General features: G+C 58.2%; 1 protein-coding gene across 1 annotated transcript; it reads left to right on the forward strand.

Annotated features, from left to right (window-relative positions):
- The first annotated feature begins 18 nt into the window (after positions 1 to 18).
- On the forward strand, positions 19 to 17,514 carry COPE (COPI coat complex subunit epsilon). Its single transcript, XM_059918057.1, has 10 exons — positions 19 to 210; positions 6,170 to 6,232; positions 8,149 to 8,249; positions 11,338 to 11,490; positions 12,707 to 12,760; positions 13,261 to 13,342; positions 14,497 to 14,652; positions 15,940 to 16,008; positions 17,093 to 17,167; positions 17,318 to 17,514. The coding sequence occupies exons 1-10, from the start codon at positions 85 to 87 to the stop codon at positions 17,363 to 17,365; spliced, it is 927 nt and encodes a 308-aa protein (XP_059774040.1). The 5' UTR covers positions 19 to 84; the 3' UTR covers positions 17,366 to 17,514.
- Positions 17,515 to 20,004: the final 2,490 nt, after the last annotated feature.

Consider the following 20,004-nt stretch of genomic DNA (forward strand, 5'->3'; position numbering starts at 1 on the left):
ACATTTCCCGGCGTGCCCCGCGGTGGCTCTCTCTTTCCGGCCGACGTGTCTCTTAGTGGGAGTAGCGGGTGAGAGGGCAGTGACATGGCGCCTCCGGCTCCTTGCTCAGCCTCTGGAGGCTCCGGGGAGGTGGACGAGCTGTTCGACGTGAAGAATGCCTTCTACATTGGCAGCTACCAGCAGTGCATCAACGAGGCGCAGCGGGTGAAGGTGCGGCGGCTGCGGGGCTGGGGGACCCTGAGGGCGGAGGCGGAAGACGCTTCCTGGTGGCTGCGGGTCGCGCTCTGATTTTAAAAACCCTCCCTTTTCACCTCGCGCCGTTTCATCCCCCCTCACCCCCCACCCCCGCCACATCTCTTCAGAGCGCGGTGAAGAATTATCCTTGTTCTATGACCAAACTCAAAGCAGTAACACTTTAGCGATACTTCTTACTCTGAGCGCTCACTCAGACTGAGCCTTGGGAGGCATTTGAGTAAGAGAGGGGTTCATACCGCTATAGTAATAATAACAATGGTAATGATATTACGCTACAGTAGTAATACTAAAGACAGCAACAACAATAATAGTTTCCATCTGTTGAGCACCCACACTGTGCCGCCATGCCCTCAGTACCCGTGAAGTAGGGACTGTTGTTTATCCTCATTTTACGGGTGAGAAAAGGGAGGCTCAAGAGAGAAATGGCTTCTCGCTCGTTACCCTGCCCCACTAACCAGGTTATTTCTCCCCAGACTTGCTCATTCATTCATTCATTCACCCATTCCTCATTGAGCATCTGTATGGGCCAGGCACGATATTCGTGCTGGGCTCAAAGCAGTGACAAAATAGACAAAACTCCCAGCTCTCTTGGAAGCCTCAGCTCCCAAGGGAGGCAGACAGTAAACAAGTAAATAAACAAGATGTCAGGAGGTGGTGCGATGGAGAGTGGTGGGAGTGAGCCTGACTGTTTGAGAGCTAGAAAATATAGCCCTTCAAGGCAGGGCCCAGGCAGCCAGGCATTGAGTGGGTGACAGGAGAGGGGGCAGCAGGGGCCAGTAGCAGCACCATTTGGGGAGGCACATGGATGGTGCTGTCACTTTGAGAGTGAGCCATTGGAGAATTTTTAAGAGCAGTGAATATGACGGGGTCTTTGCCTGCCCTCATGGTCTAGTGTCCTGAAGAGTAAACAAGTAACGAATCAAGTGAATACATAGTTTCAGCTTGAGTCCACTAAGGGAGAGGGGAGATAAAAAAGTGCTGATCAGAAATGGGGGCGGGGGCTGCTTCACGTGGGAGTGGTCAGATCAGGCCTCTCTGACTGCCGTTTTAACCTGTGACCAAGCCTTGAGAAGGCTCTAACCCCATAAGTTGCTGCAAAGGTGCTGAGGCAGCGGTGAGCTCCATATAGTCAAGGCATACGAGGGTGGTGTGGCAGGAGTGGGGCGAGCACAGTGGGGGAGATGAAGAATGAGGTGGGCAGAGTGAGGGGCAGGGCCTGAAGGGCCTCAGCAGGGGTTTGGATTTTATTCCGAAGGTGTGGGAGGCCATCGGAGCACCACACAACACAAGGGAGTGGCAGACATCTTCCCAGAGGCAGCCAGAGGGTTGGGAGGAATTTGGATTCTGAAGTAGAGAAGGCTTGCTTTCCCTTCTGGCCTTTGGCAGTGAACCCCATGTCCCTGAGTGTCATCTGCGTAATGGGGGGTAAAACCTCAAACAGACTTCAGTAAGAGGTTAGGAATCATTGAAATAACATTTGCATGACTGTATTAGTTTTCCATCGCCACTGTGACAAATTACCAAACAACAGCTTAAGACAGCACACGTTTATTATCTCGCAGCTTCTGTAGGTAGAAGTCCAACACCGCTCTCACCAGGCTAAAATCAAGGTGTTGGCCCAGCTATGTCCTTTTTTGGAGGTTCTGGGGAAGAAGCACCTTCCTAACTTCTTCAAGTTGCTGCTTCTTGGCCAGGGGCCACCCTTAGCTCCTGGAGGCTTCTGGATGTTTCTCTCCAGTCCTCAACCTCGCATATCACCCTTCCATCTCAGAACCAGCCACAGGGTTCTCACTTGGAGTCTCTCGAATTTCCCCTTCTCCTTCATTTCTTTTGTCTAAAAGTCCTCTGCTTTTAAGGGTTTCCGTGATTAGACTGGATCCTCCCAGATAGCCCAGCATAGGGTCTCCATTTTTAGGGTCCATAATCTTAATCACACCTGTGAAGTCCCTTTTGTGATGTAACGTAAGCTGTTCACAGGTCCCAGGGACTGGTATGGACATCTCTGGGGGACCTTATCCGTTCAGCGCCATGGTTGTTACATGCCTCCTTGCTGGGGTAGTGTAGACCACGAGAAGACTGAGACAGACCTGGGCTCAGATTCTGTCTCTTCTGTGTTCTCTCTGCAGCCAGGGCTGAGTCACTGCACCTCTCTGAGCCTCACTTTCCCCTCCTGTCAAATGGGAACGATGACATTCATCTCAGTAGGGTCCCTGTGAGGTTCAGCGTTATACTCATGATCCGCCGTCTGTCTTCCGTTGTGTGTCTGTTTTGCTTACATTACAGCAATGTGTTCTTTCAGTCTTATTGTGTCATAATATGCAAATTTTACCTCCCTCCTGAAAGAATCAGCGTGACCTGCTGTATGTAGAGAGTGATGGAAAACAAAGGAAACCAGATCAGCAGTCACTTTTTTTTTTTATTAATTAATTTATTTATTTATTTATTTTTTGGCTGTGTTGGGTCTTCGTTGCAGTGCGCAGGCTTCTCATTGCGGTGGCTTCTCTTGTTGCCGAGCACGGGCTCTAGGCGCACAGGCTTCAGTAGTTGTGGCACGTGGACTTAGCTGCTCCGTGGCATGTGGGATCTTCCCGGACCAGGGAGCGAACCCCGTGTCCTCTGCATTGGCAGGCGGATTTTTAACCACCAGGGAAGTCCCAACAGTCACTCCTTTTTTTTTTTTTAAATTTATTTATTTTTATTTATATTTATCTTTGGCTGCGTTGGGTCTTCGTTGCTGCACGTAGGCTTTCTCTAGTTGCGGCAAGAGGGGGCTACTGTTCGTTGTGGTGCGTGGGGTTCTCATTGCGGTGGCTTCTCTTGTTGAGGAGCATGGGCTCTAGGCACGCGGGCTTCAGTAGTTGTAGCTTGTGGGCTCAGTAGTTGTGACTCGCGGGCTCTAGAGCGCAGGCTCAGTAGTTGTGGCGCACGGGCTTAGTTGCTCCACGGCATCTGGTGTCTTCCCGGACCAGGGCTCGAACCCATGTCCCCTGCATTGGCGGGCAGATTCTTGACCACTGCGCCACCAGGGAAACCCGCAGCAGTCACTCTTGCTGGAGGCACACTGTGGCCCAACCTCTGAGCTGGGGGATATACACCCTCTTTAGCAACGTGGTAGAGATGCACCGGCACCAAACCAAGAGATTCTACCTGACGCATCCAGAAGAGTGGGAGTCCTATCCCTGCTGAGCCATTTGACGTGATTTAATTCTGGTCCACAGGCCACCTAAACCTTCTTAGGCAGCCTGTACTGGGTTGAATGGTGTCCCTGAAAAGATATGTCCACCCGGGACCTGTGAATGTGACTTATTTGGAAAAGAGTCTTTGCAGCTGTAATTCAGTGAAGGATCTCTAGACAAGATCAGCTGGGATAGGCCCTAAATCCAATGACTGGTGTCTTTCTAAGAGAGAGGCTTGAGGCAGACAGAAAAGATGGAGGCAGAGATGGGGGTGAGGCAGCCACAAGCCAAGGACTACCTGGAGCCACCAGAAGCCGGGTGAGGCAAAGAAGGATCCTCCCAGAGCGCCTATGGAAGGCGCACGGCTCTGCCAACACCCTGATCTCGGACTTCTGGACTCCAGAACCATGAGAGAATAAGTTTCTGTTTCTTTAAGCACATCCCCCAGCCCAGCTGGTGGTTAGTTATAGCAGCCCCAGCAACCTCAGGCACCACCAGAGGTGGCCCCAGGTAGAACACCTGGTGTGTCTCAGTGCTGGCACCGTGATGATGTTTGTTTCCCCACTTGTCAGACATTTCGCAAGTGCCCACAAGATGGCAGGCACCGCACAGGTGTTAGGGATGAAGCAGCTAAGAAAGCCTCCAGGAGCTCACCGTCTAGTGTGGTCAGGGGACACTGATGGCCAGTAAGGGGAGGGGACGTGATCCTCCTTCCCAAACCCCATCACCGACTTCCCTGGACAGTACCCCTTGCTCTCAGGTCTGGCTGCGCCTCTGAGCTGTTTGAAGGCAGTTTGAGGCCACCCCGGGGTTGGACATCGTTGGTGGACATAAGCCTCCTGGCTTTTCTGGTTTCTGAGCTCCCAGGTGATTCTGATGAGCCGTCAGGACTGGGGACCAGACCGCTCACCTGGTGGCATGCATCACAGTCCCCGGCATTCCCGGGTCTGTACACCTGTCCTTGTTCTTACACCTCCCAGAAGCTCTCCTCTCTGTGGCTGATTGAGAGGGTCCTGAGCGTCTGTGTGTGGGGTCTCGGTGACCCCCCTTGGCAGTCCTGCAGGGTCAGTGGTGGTGCCTGTTTTACAAAGGGGGCAGCTGAGGCTCAGAGTTGCCTCTGGGACCCTGGTCCCCCACAAGGCATCCCACTGTGTCCCTGCTTCAAAGATACCAACAGCCAACATTTGTCTCTTTTTTTACTGAGGGTGGTGTGGGAACCCCAGGTGGGTTGTCCTCACCAGTGTCCGCCTCTGAGGGTCATTTCAGAGTCACTTATCTGGAGGACACCGTGTTCCAAATCATGGCCGGATCCCCAGCCTGGCCACCAAGGCCAGAGCAAGCTGCTGGGACCCCGAGGCAAAGTTGGCCTGAGTCTGGCTGGGGCCAGGAGCCAGGCTTCTTGTTCGCAGTCTCCCTTGGCCTGGGAGGAGGACACGTTCAGCGCCCTCACCCCCTCAGGCTGGGAAGAAGGCCTGGGGACTAGGAGTCTGGTTCTCAGCCTTGGGGGAGAGCAGTCCTGGCGTGCTCCCACCGGCGGGGCTCCAGAACATTTGTCCCTGTGCTCTGGCAGCTGGACAGGCTGTTCATTCTCTCTGTGCTTTTCCCCAGGCCCTGTGGTTTAGAGGTTGTTGGAGTAGTGACTCCAAGGTGGCCGGGCCCCCTTCCCCCATGTCACTTTCCTCTCCCAGCCCCCAGGTGGCCTGTCCCAGCACCCGCATGCCCTCTGGGCTGAGTTGCTCTGTGCCACCCCAGGTGCCACAGGGCCTACAGGAAGTCAGCCAGCACCCTGGGGCGTGGTCCAAAGCTGTTCTCCCGAGGAAGGGTCCCTCGCCTGCCCGTAGCCTCGTGGGGGCCTCCCTTGCAGTCCCACAGTGAACCCTGTATGAGGTCACCTCGCACCTGCTTCTGGGTTCTGTGTGGTGGCTGGGCTGAGGGAGTGTGGCCCTTGGGCCTTGTCCCCGAGTATGGGCGGTCCCCAAGGTCTCACCCAGCCTGGCTAGACCCAGACATCGCTATGCTGGGACAGCCAAGCTGAGCTCTCCCAGAAAGGTCCTCTGAGTGAGGCAGACCTTCATCTCTCCTGTTGTCACGTTTAAAGAACGTTTTGAAACAAAAGCAGGACAGGAACAAGAGGCATGGAAGTATTCATTACAGAAAGTAAGTCCCTTTCGCACATCTCCCGCTGGGTCCCATCCCTTCTCCAGTATCCACCATTCATGTCCGGATAGGAATCCTCCCAGGCCTGTTTTCTCGGCTTGTACAAACTTGGGCATCAGGGCGTTCCCATACCCACCCCCACCCCCACCCCCACCCCTTGCTGTCCTCGGACCACCCATACCATTGAGCAGCTTCTGTTTTGATCCACTGCACCCTGGGGTCCTTCCCCATTGACACAAGCAGCCACGTGTCCAGTGGTCAGAAGCGTGGGCTCTGCCCTGGCCCCTGCTGTGTGGCTGGAGAAGTTTCAGCACTTTTGGTGCCCCCATCCCTCACCTGGATGGGTGGGGGTGACAGTCGAGCCTCCTTTCCCAGGGAGATGTCAGGGTGGCACAGAATGAGGTGCCCGGCACACTGCGTGCCCTCAGCGGAGGCTGCTCTCCTGCTGCCTAAGGTCATAGGCAGCTGAGAGCCGGGGCCGGGACTAGGACCCAGACTCCACTGGGAAAGCTGCCCACTTCTGGCCTCTGAGAGCCTGTTGGGCACGGAGCCCCCAAGAGTTCTGACCCGCTTTTCCACAGCCGTCAAGCCTGGAGAGAGATGTGGAAAGGGATGTCTTCCTGTACAGAGCGTACCTGGCACAGGTGAGTGTGGGCCCTTGACCATGACTGCCAACACCCTGGGGAAGGAGAGTAAGGAACAGAGTGTCGGCAGGGGCGGGGACCACGAGCAGCTGGTGTGGCCCCCACAAGAAGGTGGCCACGTCACTGAGGCCCTGGAGCACCAGGCCAGAGGGCCAATGTTGGGGTTTCTTGCTTTTCTTTTTATACTTAATCGATAGATTTCACTTGTTCAGTACAGTTCTGGGTTTACAGAATAACTGAGCAGATGGCAAAGAGAATTCCAAATGCCCATCCCCCACACAGGCATTTTCTCTTATTAACATTTTGGGTTGACAGGGTGCTTTTGTTACAATTGATGCAGTGATATTGATACTGTTATTAACCGAAGCCCACAGTTTAGACACTAGTTTTTTTTTGTTTTTTTTTATTTGGGGCATAATTGATTTACAGTGTTGTGTTAGTTTCAGGTATACAGCAAAGTGAATATGTTATACAAATACATATATCCACTTTTTTTTTGGATTCTTTTCCCATATAGGCCATTAAAGAGTATTGAGTAGAGTTCTCTGTGCTGTACAGTAGGTCCTTATTAGTTATCTATTTTGTATATAGTAGCGTGTGTGTGTCAATCCCAATCTTCCAATTTATCCCTCCCCCCAGACCCCTTACCCCACCCTGGTAACCATAAGTTTATTTTCTACATTTGTAATTCTACTTCAGTTTTGTAGGTAAGTTCATTTGTAGTCTTTTTTTAGATTCCACATATAAGCGCTATCTTACGATATTTGTCTTTTTCTTTCTGACTTACTTCACTCAGTTTGAGAATCTCTAGGTCTATTCACGTTGCTGCAGATGGCATTATTTTGTTCTGTTTTATGACTGAGTAATATTCCGTTGTATATATGTACCACGTCTTCTTTATCCATTCCTTTGTTGATGGACATTTAGGTTGCTTCCACAGACACTAGGGTTTTTAAAAAGCAACATTACCCTGATAATACAGTAAGACTGCATTCTTCTGTTCTAAAAACAATCTGGACTCTGCAGACAGGATTGAATTGTGCCCCGCCCTGTTCCCACCCCAGGCCCACCAACCTCCCACCAACCTCGTCCCACAGCCACAGCCGTAGACTGCTCTGTTGTGGGTACATGGCTCCGCAGATGCCCCCACCTCACATCAGGCCTCGGGTGGCTTCCCAGGTCTTTTTGCATCTTTCCCTCTACGGAGCGTTCTGGAGCCTGATGGAACTTCCCCCTTGTGGACCAAGTCCCCCTCACCACCCTCCCCCCACCAACCTCCAGGGTGAAGCTGGGGTCCAGACAGTGTGTGTGGTCCCCAGCAGAGTAGGGTGCCCCGGCGCACCCCAGAATCTCCTTGGATGTGTTCATATATTTGTGTGTGTATATATATCTTTAAAAGATGAATACATGTCGGTGGCAACGAAAATACTGAAACTACCTAGAAAGAAAGACAGTGAAAAATGGGTCCCTGATTCCAGTTCCCCTCCCTGCAGTGACCTCCCTGCTGGGTGTCTGTCGGTGGGGTGCATGTTCTGCTCAATAGAAGCCAATGCCCAGACCCCCTGCCCCTGGTGACACCACCACACCCCACCCCCAGAGCTGGCGGGGCCCTCACCCCGTCACTTCACCACCGGGGGCTGGACGGTGACCTGCCAGGGTCTCCAGCTAGAGCAGTGGGCAGTGTGGCACGACAGCTAACGGGTGATGCTGTGCTGGCTTCCACAGCGTACTCCAGTGGGGATGGCAGCCGTGGGCTGAGGGGGTCCCTGGGAGCGGTGGGCACCAGCCCCTGGTATTGGGGCTCCACCAGGGCAGTGCTGGAGCCAAGAAGTCCTTGTATGTTCCTGGGGTCTGAGAACATATAAACCCCACGGGGAGTTCGGGCGGGGCTGACAGCCTGCTTGTCTTGCCCACAGAGGAAGTACGGCGTGGTCCTGGATGAGATCAAGCCCTCCTCGGCCCCAGAGCTCCAGGCCGTGCGCATGTTTGCTGAGTACCTGGCTAGCGACAGCCGGCGGTGAGGTTGGGTGGGGGGCGGGCCTGGGGCACGGTGGATGGGCCCGGGTGGGCAGAGGATGTCTAGTTGGCATCCCTCCTCTGCCCTCTCACCTCTCTGAGCTTCAGTTTCCCTCACTTGCACAGTGGGAGGCAGTGATGGACCCTGCTTCAAAGGGGGCGGGGGGCTGGGGATCAGAGATGAGGCCTTGTGTACAGATACCTAGGGACTGTGAGGGCCTCATTCTTGCCAGGAGGGCCTCCCCTGGTACATAAGGGCGGGGACCCTGCAGCCAGTCTTCCAGCCATTGCTGCTCACCCACTGTGCGGGGAAGGGAATGGCAGCCACACCACGCGTCGTTCATCTCTGCCCAGATGGAGGGTGGGAGGGGACAGCAAGTCTTCGCCCTGAGCTGGGCGTGTCCACCTGTGCCACAGACCAGCAGTCATCAAACTCCCTCAGGCGATGGCCAGGAGAGGCGGGGTGGTCCGGGCTGTGGGGACCTGGAAGTGCTGAGCATCCCAGGACCAGGCCCGCCTGTTACCTGCTGCTCCGTCGGGGTCTGAGACAGCTCACGGTCCAGCCCTGCTGGCCTCAGGTGGTTCCTGCACAGGCAGGCGCGTGGGCTGTTCCTTGCTGGCTGGGATGCTCGCCCAGGTGCACGTGAACTCGGCCTCTGCAGGTGGGGGCCGTGTGGCCCTGCCTCACCTGTGCGTGGAGCACCAGCCTGACGCAGCAGGCCCCGTGGCCCCTCTGCACCTCGGTTTCCCCCGGCCCTCGGAATGGGCTGGTCGTGAGGCCCCCTGGGATTTCAGAGGTAAAACACTCCCCAGAGGGCGGCTGGGATAGAAGGCTGGGGCAGCACAGCCCACGATAGGGAGCCACTCTGTTCTGTGAACCGATTCCCGCCTACCTGTCCCAGCCCCAGGGCCCTTCCACCACCCAGGCTGCCCCTCACAGCACTGTGACGCCTCACAGAGGGGCCCTCCCCCGATCTCTGCCCTGTGGAACTTCTTAGACCAGGATGTGGTCATGACCTTGTTGACACTACGCTTTCCTCGGAGGCTGCTGCAGCCATCTGTGAGTCCCAAGTGTGGGTACGACTATCTGCTGTGACCCCCACCCCTGCTCCTTCCTCATGGAGGGCAGCGCCCTGTGCTCCACCTTCTGTGATCAGGCTCCTTCGTCCACAGACACTTGAAGGATTTACTCAAAGAGGCTTAAGCAGTGGCAGCTGAGTGGGGACTCCCAAAAGACATGTCCGTGTCCTGACCCCCAGAACCTGTGAACCTGGCCTCATTGGAAATGGGGGTCTTTGCAGATGTAAGTGGTTAAGGATCTTGAGATCATCTTGGATATAAGGTGGGCCGTAAATCCGGTGACTGGTATCTTCATAAGAGATGGAAGAGAAGACACAGACGCAGAGGCCACATGAAGATGGAGGCAGAGATTGGGGTGAAAGAGACACAAGCCAAGGACTGCCGCAGCCCCAGGAGAAAGGACCAGGACAGATCTTCCCTAGGAGGAAGGAACCAATCCTGCCAGCACTTTGATTTCAGACTGCTAGCCTCCAGAACTGGGAGAGAATAAACCCCTGTTGTTTTGATCCTCTCCCTGGTTCGTGGGCTTTCTGACAGCAACCCCGGGACACTAAGACAGGCAGCCTCCTGAGGCCATCACTTCACCCTCTCTGTGCACTTCTCTAGCTGGGGTGACAAACCCCATTCTCCTTTCGGAAGGGGAAGGAGCCCCAGGGCTGCTGTGAGCACTACAGAAAAGAACCTGCAGGAAGCCCACGGCGTGGGGCAGGTGCTCGGGAAAGCAGAGCGGCTCTCGGTGCATCCATCCTGGCAGTACAAACCACCGCCCCATGCAAACTGCCCAGCGAGCAGGTGGTGGAGAAAGTGCTGGAGCCCATAAGGATAACCACAATGTGTTCCAGTAACAACGTACAACACTAACGTTACAAGGACAAGAGCAGGCGCCGTGTTCACAGCCTGTGTGCCAGGAACCAGGCAGGAAGCTTTGTGAGGTGGCCTTGGGGCTCCTCACGCCAACCCTGTGTGATCCCTGTCCTTCTGTGCAGAGCGGGGAAGAGACTCAGATTTGAAGTCATTTGTCTGTCAGGCACCTCTTTGGTGGGCGCAGAGGGAGTAATAGGCACATCCCTGCCCTCCAGGGGCCCTCAGGTACACAGGCACTTGGCCACCAGCCCCCAGCAACCCGCATGAAACGTATGCGCTTGTTGAGACTGTGTGTCCCAAGCCACAGCATTTGTCCAGCGGTGACACAGGGCCGGGCCCTTGCCTCCCTTCTCTCATTAACCGCTCAGCAGCCCTTTGAAACAAGGAGTTGCAGCTCCTTGTTTCGGTTAAGCAGACCAAGGCTCTGGTATCCTGTGGCGGGTGAGGGCGTCCGGCTGGTCCTCGGGCAAGCCTGACCTCCAGCCTGCTGCCGGCTCCCAGCCCCCAGTCCCGCACGACGTCCACCTGCCGGGAGCAGCCTGCACACCAAGCTCGGGAACCGGGGGCAGCCACCCCGTCAGTGGGGTGTCGTCCTGCACAGCCGCCCTCAGGACCCAGGCCCGACGCTGACCGAGGTAGATCAGGACCCTCTGCTGAGACCACTGGCCTCCTTGGGAAGTTGGTGACGTCGCCAGTGTGAGGTTCACCTGTGTGGCCTCGTGTCCCTGTGGAGGTGTCCCCGTTGAGCTAGCCTGTCCCTGTGCATGCGGGGCGGCATGGACACCTCAGCCCCCGAGCACTGAGGGCCAGGGGAGCTCGAGACCTGGATGGTCATTTGTGCTGCTTCGTGGGCAGAGCCAGGCGTGGCCCTTCCTGCCCCACACTCCCCACAGGGCCTGGAGCACCCAACCCCGCTTCTCCTGGCCTTGGTTTCCCTGTTTATGTGAGGGGTGAGGAGTACCTGGTGGGGAGGTGGCGAGACTGGCACCTAGTGGGGCTCGGCAGAGACAGCTGGGCCTATCCTGCCCGCCGCTGCTTTGTGCCCCGGGGGGCCTGACTCGCCCTCTCTGGGCCTGTCTGTTCCCACGGGGGAGAGGCCGCCTCCCGCCCCTGCCTTGGGCTCTGAGCAGCTGCGTGTCTCGCAGGGATGGGATCGTGGCCGAGCTGGACCGGGAGATGAGCCGGAGCGTGGACGTGACCAACACCACCTTCCTGCTCATGGCTGCCTCCATCTACTTCCACAACCAGAACCCAGACGCAGCCCTGCGCACCCTGCACCAAGGGGACAGCCTGGAGTGGTGAGTGGCTGTCCTGCACTGGGGGAACGGCCAGCGTGAGTGGCCCCTCTGGTGTCCGGGCAGCTCAGGGCCTCGTCAGCCATCATCATAGGAACGGCAAGCGGGGCTGCTCTGAAAGAGAGGGACTGGGGTGGGGCATGGGCCTCCCATTTAGGCTGCAGCTCTTGTTCTCCGTCCAGGAGACACACTTTTCCGCATGGCTGGGCCGTTGCTCTGAGGACACAGCACCCGGGGCTGAAAACCCTCTGTTCCCAGCAGCAGAGCAGAAAGCACCTTTGTTTCTGCCTGAGAATTTCTGTACCCTCCCTTCTCCCATGAAGCCTTGTGTTTCTCTGCCCTGGGCCCTGGACTTTCCATGTCCTCCCTGGGCCCCACGGACCCTCCCCTGAGGCCGCCCCTCAGGGCACTCCAGGCCTGGGCACTGGAGCCCCGTGCAGCCTGCTGTCGGCTCCACCCCCACCCCAGGAGGTGGCTCTGGGCTGTGCTGTGTCCAGCTCCCTGCGGCCAGGGCTCCAGCCCTGCAGGGTGCAGCCATTCTCCCCCATGAGCGCTCTGGTTTCTGCCTTCCCTTGGTTAGTTGGTCACCACGTATTCCTTCATATCCATTTATGTCCCACTGTGATCCAGAGGGGGCTTTGCAATAGGCATGTTACACGGCTGGTGAGGCAGTGCACCCCACGAATGTTTCTCATGCTTCTCCTTGGGCTGGTCTGGGCGCTGGGTCACATTCTGGTGGGAAAACTTGGGAGCAAGTGGCCACATCAGTGATCGGCGGTCACAGCTGTCTGGGCCCGAGGCGGGGGTGCAGTGGGTGTGGGCCCTGAAGGCAGGGAGCAGGTGCTCCCCTGCAGCACTTCCTCTGGGACTCTGGAAAGGAGAGGGGGGTACAGATGGGATGGCCAGCCACGGGGCGGGCAGGGAGCGGGCCACAGGCCTGGGGACCCCACGGGAGCTCCCGGCCCAGTCACACTCAGCAGAGACAGGCGGGAGTGCAGGGCCTGGGAAGCGATGGGGTGCTCAGCCCAGCGAGCAGCGCCCAGGTCTGAGTTCGGCCCTGCTGGGCTGACATTCAGCCTCAGTGTTCCCCTCTGTAAGGCGGGGCTGGTGGCCTGAGCACTCAAGGGGAGGTTTCTGGAAGGTGGTGCTTACACAGAGTGAGCTCCTGGTGGAAGATAAAGTGGGGTGGGAGTTCACTGACTGCCCGCCCTTCCCACAGCATGGCCATGACGGTGCAGATCCTGCTGAAGCTAGACCGCCTGGACCTCGCCCGGTAAGCCCCTCCCCCCCAGGTCTGCTGGGCTGTGGCCTGTGCATCAGGGGGTATCTTAGCAACGGCCAGGCCATGTTGGGACCCTGTGTTCTCCAGCATCCAGACCTCTGTCTTCAAGGGCACATGCGGCATGGGGACCACCCAGAGCCCTCCCCCTGGCTCTGATTATCAGTGACACGAGTGTTTCTCCATTTATTTCATTCTAGTCTATTGGGGTGACTGCACCATTGTTTACCTGCCCTTCTCTGCAGGGTGTTGCCTGGGACAAGGGACGTCACTGTGCCTCAGTTTCCTTCTGTGAGGCAGGCAGCGGGGCCCATCTTGCAGGGTTGGGGTGGGCTTTGCAAGCACGCAGAGGCGTGTGCAGCCGTGGATGGGGGGTGGCCGGGCCGGGGCCTGAGGTCCTGGGGCCTCGTGAGCAAGGAACTCGGGGGGGGCGGGGCACAGTGACTGGCCACTCAGCCACCGGGCACCTTCCCGCCTCTCTCCTCTGCCCCCAGGAAGGAGCTGAAGAAAATGCAGGACCAGGACGAGGACGCCACCCTCACCCAGCTGGCCACCGCCTGGGTCAGCCTGGCTGTGGTGAGCACCCGGCTTGTGTGCGGGCATGAGAGACAGGAGTATCCGGGAGCCAGGAGGTGGCGGCGACCCCCTGCGCGCAGCGCTGGCTGCTCCTGTGGGGAGGGTGCACGTGGGGTTCCACAGACGCACTGGACCTCCTGCTTTCTTGGGGGCTAGTCCCCTGGAGGAGCCCCAGCACGTTTTCCCCCTCTCTCGGGCTTGACCCCTTCTGGCTCCTTGCAGCTGAGTGGCTTGGCCAGAGCCAGAGTGAACAAACTGGGGGTTTATGGAACCGGACTCGGCGTACCTCTGCCTGCACGCACCCCCCCCCCCCCCGCCCCCCAGCCCGGGTGCACGGAGCCAGCCAGCTGGCAGCGCACCCTCCTCTGGGGTCTGGCCCTGGTCTTGGCTGCTGCTCAGCTTGCTCTCCGGGCTCCCGGCACGGGGTTGGTGCCTGTATCCCCCTTGCGCTTTCCCCCCTTGGGCCCAGCCCCCCGTCCCCACGTGCCTGGGCGCCCCTCTCCTGGCAGCAGCCCCATTTCTGGATTTGGACATTTGGCTTCCTTTCTCTGAGTCACTCTTTCGTACGGGCCTTTAAATTGTGCTCCTCGTCTGTGTGCATCTGCACATCCTTTTGCAGGACTGAGGCCTCACCCCACAGTATCCATTCAGTTTAGTGGGACAAACCCGAACAGCTCTCTCCCATAGCCTAGCAGTCTTTCACAAACACATCTTGGTCTCAGGTTCCCCTGCAAGTGTGGCGCTGTGTCTTTACCAGGCGGACAGAACCTTCTATTCAGAATTCGGGTGGTCGGGGTCACGGCTGCTGGAGCAGAGGCCGCCCCGATGGGCCATGTGTCCCAGTGCTCCCAGCTCAGACCTTGACCCAGCTCCCCATGCACTGATTCTCCCTCTCAAAGCCGAGGCTTTCGAGTCTATAAACATAGGGCTTGGGGAGCCGGGTTTGAGGGGGTCTGCGTGCCGCTTCTGCCCCTTCACAGCACTAGCTGCACAGGGGTCTCTTAGGGGAAGGGGGCGGTGTCCAAAGAGTGCCTGCCGTGGGCCGGCTGCACTGGGATTGTCTCCACAAAGTGCTGGGATCCCTCCAGGAGGGAGCAGGCAGGGTAGGGCCGGGCAGCAGGGTGACAAAGCGGTGACGTCAACTGTCCCCGCAGGGTGGTGAGAAGCTGCAGGACGCCTACTACATCTTCCAGGAGATGGCCGACAAGTGTTCGTCCACCCTGCTGCTGCTCAACGGGCAGGCAGCCTGCCACATGGCCCAGGGCCGGTGGGAGGCCGCGGAGGGCGTGCTGCAGGAGGCGCTGGACAAGGTATGGGCAGGCGCAGCCCCACCCCAGAAACAGGTGTGCGAGACCCCGTGGCCTGCCTGTGGCCATGTGGGGATTTTAATGCCATATCAGTTAAAACTCGGGATTGCAAGCGACAATCCTGATTCTAGCTTCTCTTGGAAAGGCGAGGATCCCGTCAGCCTGGGCCCCCCGTCGGCCTGAGCTGAGCAGACCCACGCCCTGTCTCTTCACTGACGCCTTGGCTTGCTGGCCCGGGGCCTTTCGCGGTGATCCCTCACCTGGGTGTGTGCTTGGGAGAGACAGCTCCCGTTTGCTGCCAAGGGGAGAGCAGGCTGCCCGAGAGCTACACGGGCGGTGTCGCCTCTGCCCATCCTTGTTGAGCAGAGGGCCTGGAGCGCTGCCCTCAGGGCTGCCGCAGTTGTCTTCTCACGGCTGCCATCTGAAACGTTGTTTGATATAATGAGAAACTGACACCAATGGGAAGCTTTCTCCGTGCTCGTCTCTGCGAGGGGCCAAGCTATCGTCAGAAGGTTGTTGGCCGAGTGGGGGACAGGCTGAGGGGGGGCAGTTGGGTGCTTCTGCTGGCTGACGTCGTCAGGCTGCCCGTGTGGAGCTGCCTCGCCTACCAGAGCGCCCCGTGCTTGTGGGGAGAATGCGGGTCTCTGCAAAGAAGGGCAGCACAGGGTGGAGCCAGATCTGTGTAGGAGGCCCGGGTTCCTGCAGCCCCTCGAGCCTGTGGCGCCCTGCATCCTGAGCGGCATGTCCCTGCCTCGCCCCAACCACGGGCTCTGGCTGGGGTTCCTCGCCAAGGCAGCAGCCGAGCTGATTCCCAGAGCTCCCTGTGCCTCAGAGCCCAATATGGGCGGGTGGGGTGAGGTCACCCACCCCCTTGGAGTTTCTGGTAATTTCCCGCAGCTTCCTGCCAATGCCCCTGGGGAGCAGGCAGGGCGGGAGGGGTCTGTCCCACGGTCTCAGGCCTCATCGTTGCAGCAGGAGGAGCAGCTAGCTGGGCTGTGATAGGTTGAGGCCGCCTTGGTCTGGACTCCATTACTTTGAGATTTGTGATAAAAACGCCCCTCCCAAATTGCGACAGGCAAGGGGGCTCTGTGTCCGCCTGGTCTGCACATGAAGCAACGCGCTCACTGGGAAAGCAGCCGGTGTGGGGAGGCAGAAGGGAGGGCCCTGAGATCACTGCCTTGCGGAGCGGCCAGTGGTGGGGGCATGCTGGGTCTTGCAATCCCAGCCCTGCTTGAGATGGGGGCCTGGAGGAGCTGACCCTGCCTGTCTGGTGTCCCCTTGTGTTGCCAGGACAGTGGCCACCCTGAGACGCTGATCAACCTCATCGTCCTGTCCCAGCACCTGGGCAAGCCTCCCGAGGTAGGACCCTCCCCACCCTCAGCCAGGTGCAGGAGGGTTTTCCAGCCCTCACGGTGCCAGCCTGGGGTGGGCAGGGGTCTCTGGTGTGGCCCCGGCTCTAGAGGGAGCTTGGGGCTTCAGGGTCTGAACTTCAAGGTTGGCCTGGCCTTGGGGCAAAAACCTGTTCCCCACGAGTGGGTGCATCTGAGATCGGCCCTGGGAAGCTGGCATTGCAGGTACTCCCCCAGGGTCCCCACCCTGGTCGGGGCTGCAGGTCAGCTGCTATGTGGGTCCTACGGACAAGTGGGCTGAGGCTCAGGGCTCCCAGGCTGGGACTCGGCCTGTGCCACCTCAGGATTGGGGGCGGACACCAGGACAGAGAAACAGGGCTCAGGGGAGCAATCCTGCTGAGCCTACCTTGTCTGAGGGCCGGGAGGAGGATGCTGGGGCACTGCCCCATTTAGGTGCCTTGCCCAGCTGGCCAGGGACCCACCTCAGGGCTTCATGACGGTCTGTCACCAGTTCCTCGAAGAAGAGCCCCCCAGACAGCCTCAGGGCTGGGGTGGTGCAGGACAGATAGGACGACTCTCCCACTCACCGCAGAGACATCCCCAGACTATCAGTTTTGGAGAAACAGAGCCAGACAGACGCCCCTAGCCCCACATGGTCAGGGCTGAGCCTGGCGGGTAGGGCAAGGCTGGGAGCGAGGGCTCCAATCCCCAAGCCTCTGAGGTGTCTCCATACGACGTGCCCAGAACAAATCCATCTCCTTTCCCAACCCCGTCCCCCCCTGACCTGCCTTCCACTCCTGGCCCCCTGCCTCTCCCAGGGCCTGGGTCCCTGCCCAGCCCACATCCCTGAACCTGGTGCATGCTTCACCCATGTGCCAAGTGCAGGCTCTGTGCCAGGTGGTACTCCCCACCCGCCAGGGTCCTCTCTAATTCAGCATGGTTCCGGGGCAGCAGGGTGTGATGGAGAAAATGTGGGGAAACCAGGGCTCTTGCCTGGGTCTGGCCAGGTGGCCCTTGTTTCACCCCACTCCCTACCCTGCAGGTCAGAGCCACCATGGGGTCCCCATATTTAGCTAACCTTGCCTCCCCCACAGGTGACAAACCGCTACCTATCCCAGCTGAAGGACGCCCACAGGTCCCACCCCTTCATCAAGGAGTACCAGGCCAAGGTGAGCCCATGCAGGCGGCCCGTCTCTGAGCCCTAGACCCCCCAGGCTCTGCCAGGCAAAGCGCGGAGCTCGGGGCCTGGCTCACAAGTTCTCCCCTTTCTCTCTCTGCCCACCCCCATCCCCCTTCCCCGCCCCCAATTCACGTTGAAGGAAAACGACTTTGACCGGTTGGTGCTGCACTACGCCCCCAGCGCCTGAGACCGGCCCCAGACGCGTTTCCGGAGCTGTGGGGATACAAGGCCAGGGCTGTGCTGCCCTCTCAACCGGGCACTTGCTGTTTGGCCAGAAGCAGAGGCTGGAAGCCCAGCCCAGCCCCCTTTTGTCAATAAATGTCTCTACTCCAGGTATCCCCACCGGATCCATGTTTGCTCTAGCCATTTTGAGGGGAGCACGTGGGAACCAAGGCTCAAATGGGAGGGGCCTGGGCACCATCACCCAGGGCTGTTGCTGGGAGGGGGCCCTGGTGACCAGGGTCTGTGAGCAGCAGCTGTACAGACTCCCCTGCCCTCAAACAGCCACCTCATGTTACTGAGCTGCAGGTGGCACAGCCATGTTCCCCAAGTCCAGTTGGCATCCAGGGAAACTGCGGCACAGAGAAGTCACAGCCATCACAAGGGGCACCAGGATTTAAACGCAGGACCCCTGGGTAGTCTGCAGGTGGTGAGGGTGCCAGAGGCACTCAGGCTCAGCCAAGTGGGGAGGGTGTGTACCGGGTCCTCACAGGAGTAAACATCAGCCCCCCAGACCCCTGCTCCTTGCTGCCCTGTAGTGAGTCATGAGCCAAGACAGACCCACTGTGGTCGGGGCTGTGGGTGCCGGAACGCTGCTGTGGCCAAAGCACCGAGCTCCCTGCCCAGAGAGAGAAATGCATAGTGAGCGCCCCTCAATAAGAAGCTAAGGGCTTCCCTGGTGGCGCAGTGGTTAAGAATCCACCTGCCAACGCAGGGGACATGGGTTCGAGCCCTGGTCTGGGAAGATCCCACATGCAGCGGAGCAACTAAGCCCATGTGCCACGACTGAGCCTGCACTCTAGAGCCCGCGAGCCACAACTATTGAGCCCATGTGCTGCAACTCCTTGAACCCTGCGTGCCTAGAGCCCGTGCTCTGCAACAACAGAAGCCACCGCAATGAGAAGCCAGTGCACCGCAAAGAAGAGTAGCCCCCACTCACCGCAACTAGAGAAAGCCCGCGCGCAACAACGAAGACCCATGCAGCCAATCAATCAATTTATTTATTTAAAAAAAAAAAGCTAAACAACAGAGGGAGGGAGGGGAGTGGCTGGGGCCTCTTGGATGAGGTCACCATTGAGCTGTGTCCACCAAAACAAGAAGAAGGATCTGCCAGGACAGGTTCTGGGGCGACGAGCATCCTGGGCAGTAGGAGCAGCCTGTGCAAAGACCTTGAGGCCACACTGGACTCAGTGAGCTGGACAGGGCTCTGTCTCTGGGCCAGTGTCTGGGTAGGGAAAGAAAGATACTTGGGCTCCGAGAGCCTGGCCTCATTTGCCTCAGAGGTGGCCTTGGGAAGCCCTGTCCTTGATTGCCAAGACAAGACATACAGCAAGGGACCCCCAGCATCAGGACCTGCCCCCAGCCCTTCCCTGCCTGGTGCGGATGCCCCAGGGCAGGGGCATCAGTCAGGGGCGGTGGTGTGTAGGGGGAGTGAGGGCTGAGCTGAGCTCCCTGGGGAAGAGGAGGCCTGCCCTTTCAGATGGGGCAGGGTATGGGTGCCATCCTTGGGACCTCGGCAGCCCCTCACTGAGCCCCTGGTGCCTGGGAGCTCTGTTTCCCAGCTGCCAGCACCGGGAGCCACTTTCTGTTTCCGCTCTGCACCCACACATTGGCAGCCTCCTATCTGGGCCCTGCCAAAATGAAACTCGAGGCTGGGCTGGGGCTGGTGGGTGGGGGCACCTCTCCCATTACTGATGGGTGCCATAGTGACCAGATAGTGCCTGGGTGGGAGGGCAGAGGTGGGTGGTTGGGACGGTACAGGGCTGCCCCACAGGCCCGACTGGACCTATGAGGGCATGTCCAGCAGCCCGGGACCCCTTAGCCCCCATCTGCTTGCCACGCTGGCTGTGGCATTACTTATCTTAACGGGACAGATGGACCCCTGCCCACATGGAGTGCACATTCAAAAATAATGAGTAGGGCTTCCCTGGTGGCGCAGTGGTTGAGAATCTGCCTGCCAATGCAGGGGACACGGGTTCGAGCCCTGGTCTGGGAAGATCCCACATGCCGCGGAGTAACTAGGCCCATGAGCCACAATTGCTGAGCCTGAGCGTCTGGAGCCTGTGCTCCGCAACAAGAGAGGCCGCGATAGTGAGAGGCCCGCGCACTGCGATGAAGAGGGGCCCCCACTTGCCGCAACTAGAGAAAGCCCTCGCACAGAAACGAAGACCCAACACAGCCATAAATAAATTAATTAATTAAATAAATAAGGCCAAAAGTTTAAAATAATAATGAGTAGGAGGTACAGCAGGACAGATGGTGACAAGTGCCAAGGAGAAGACTGATGGGGGATCAGGGAGGTGCAACAAGCAGGTGACATTTGTAGGTAAAGCCTGAAGTTGGTGAAGGAGGAGCCCTGCCAATACCTGGGGGAACAGCATTCTAGGCAGAGGGAACAGCCAGTGAAAGACCCTGAGGCAGGACTGCTTGGGGTGTTGGAGAACCACCTCCAGCTATGAGGCCAATGTGGCTGGAACGGAAGGAGAAAGATGGAGAGAGAAGGGCGTGAGGATAGGTTGTGAGTCACAGTGAGGAGATGGGCTTTCACTCTGCATGATGGGAGCCATGGAGGGCTGTGAGCGGAGGAGGGACAGGTAGGTTTCCTCT

This window comes from Balaenoptera ricei, chromosome 3, assembly GCF_028023285.1.
Source record: "Balaenoptera ricei isolate mBalRic1 chromosome 3, mBalRic1.hap2, whole genome shotgun sequence".
NCBI lineage: Eukaryota > Metazoa > Chordata > Mammalia > Artiodactyla > Balaenopteridae > Balaenoptera > Balaenoptera ricei.

Excerpts from the sequence above, each read along its gene's own strand:
- COPE (XM_059918057.1), top strand. The coding sequence starts at position 85 with ATGGCGCCTCCGGCTCCTTGCTCAGCCTCTGGAGGCTCCGGGGAGGTG. Across the intron at positions 13,343-14,496 it reads CCTGGGTCAGCCTGGCTGTG|GGTGGTGAGAAGCTGCAGGA; the intron begins GTGAGCACCCGG and ends CTGTCCCCGCAG. Across the intron at positions 16,009-17,092 it reads ACCTGGGCAAGCCTCCCGAG|GTGACAAACCGCTACCTATC; the intron begins GTAGGACCCTCC and ends CCTCCCCCACAG.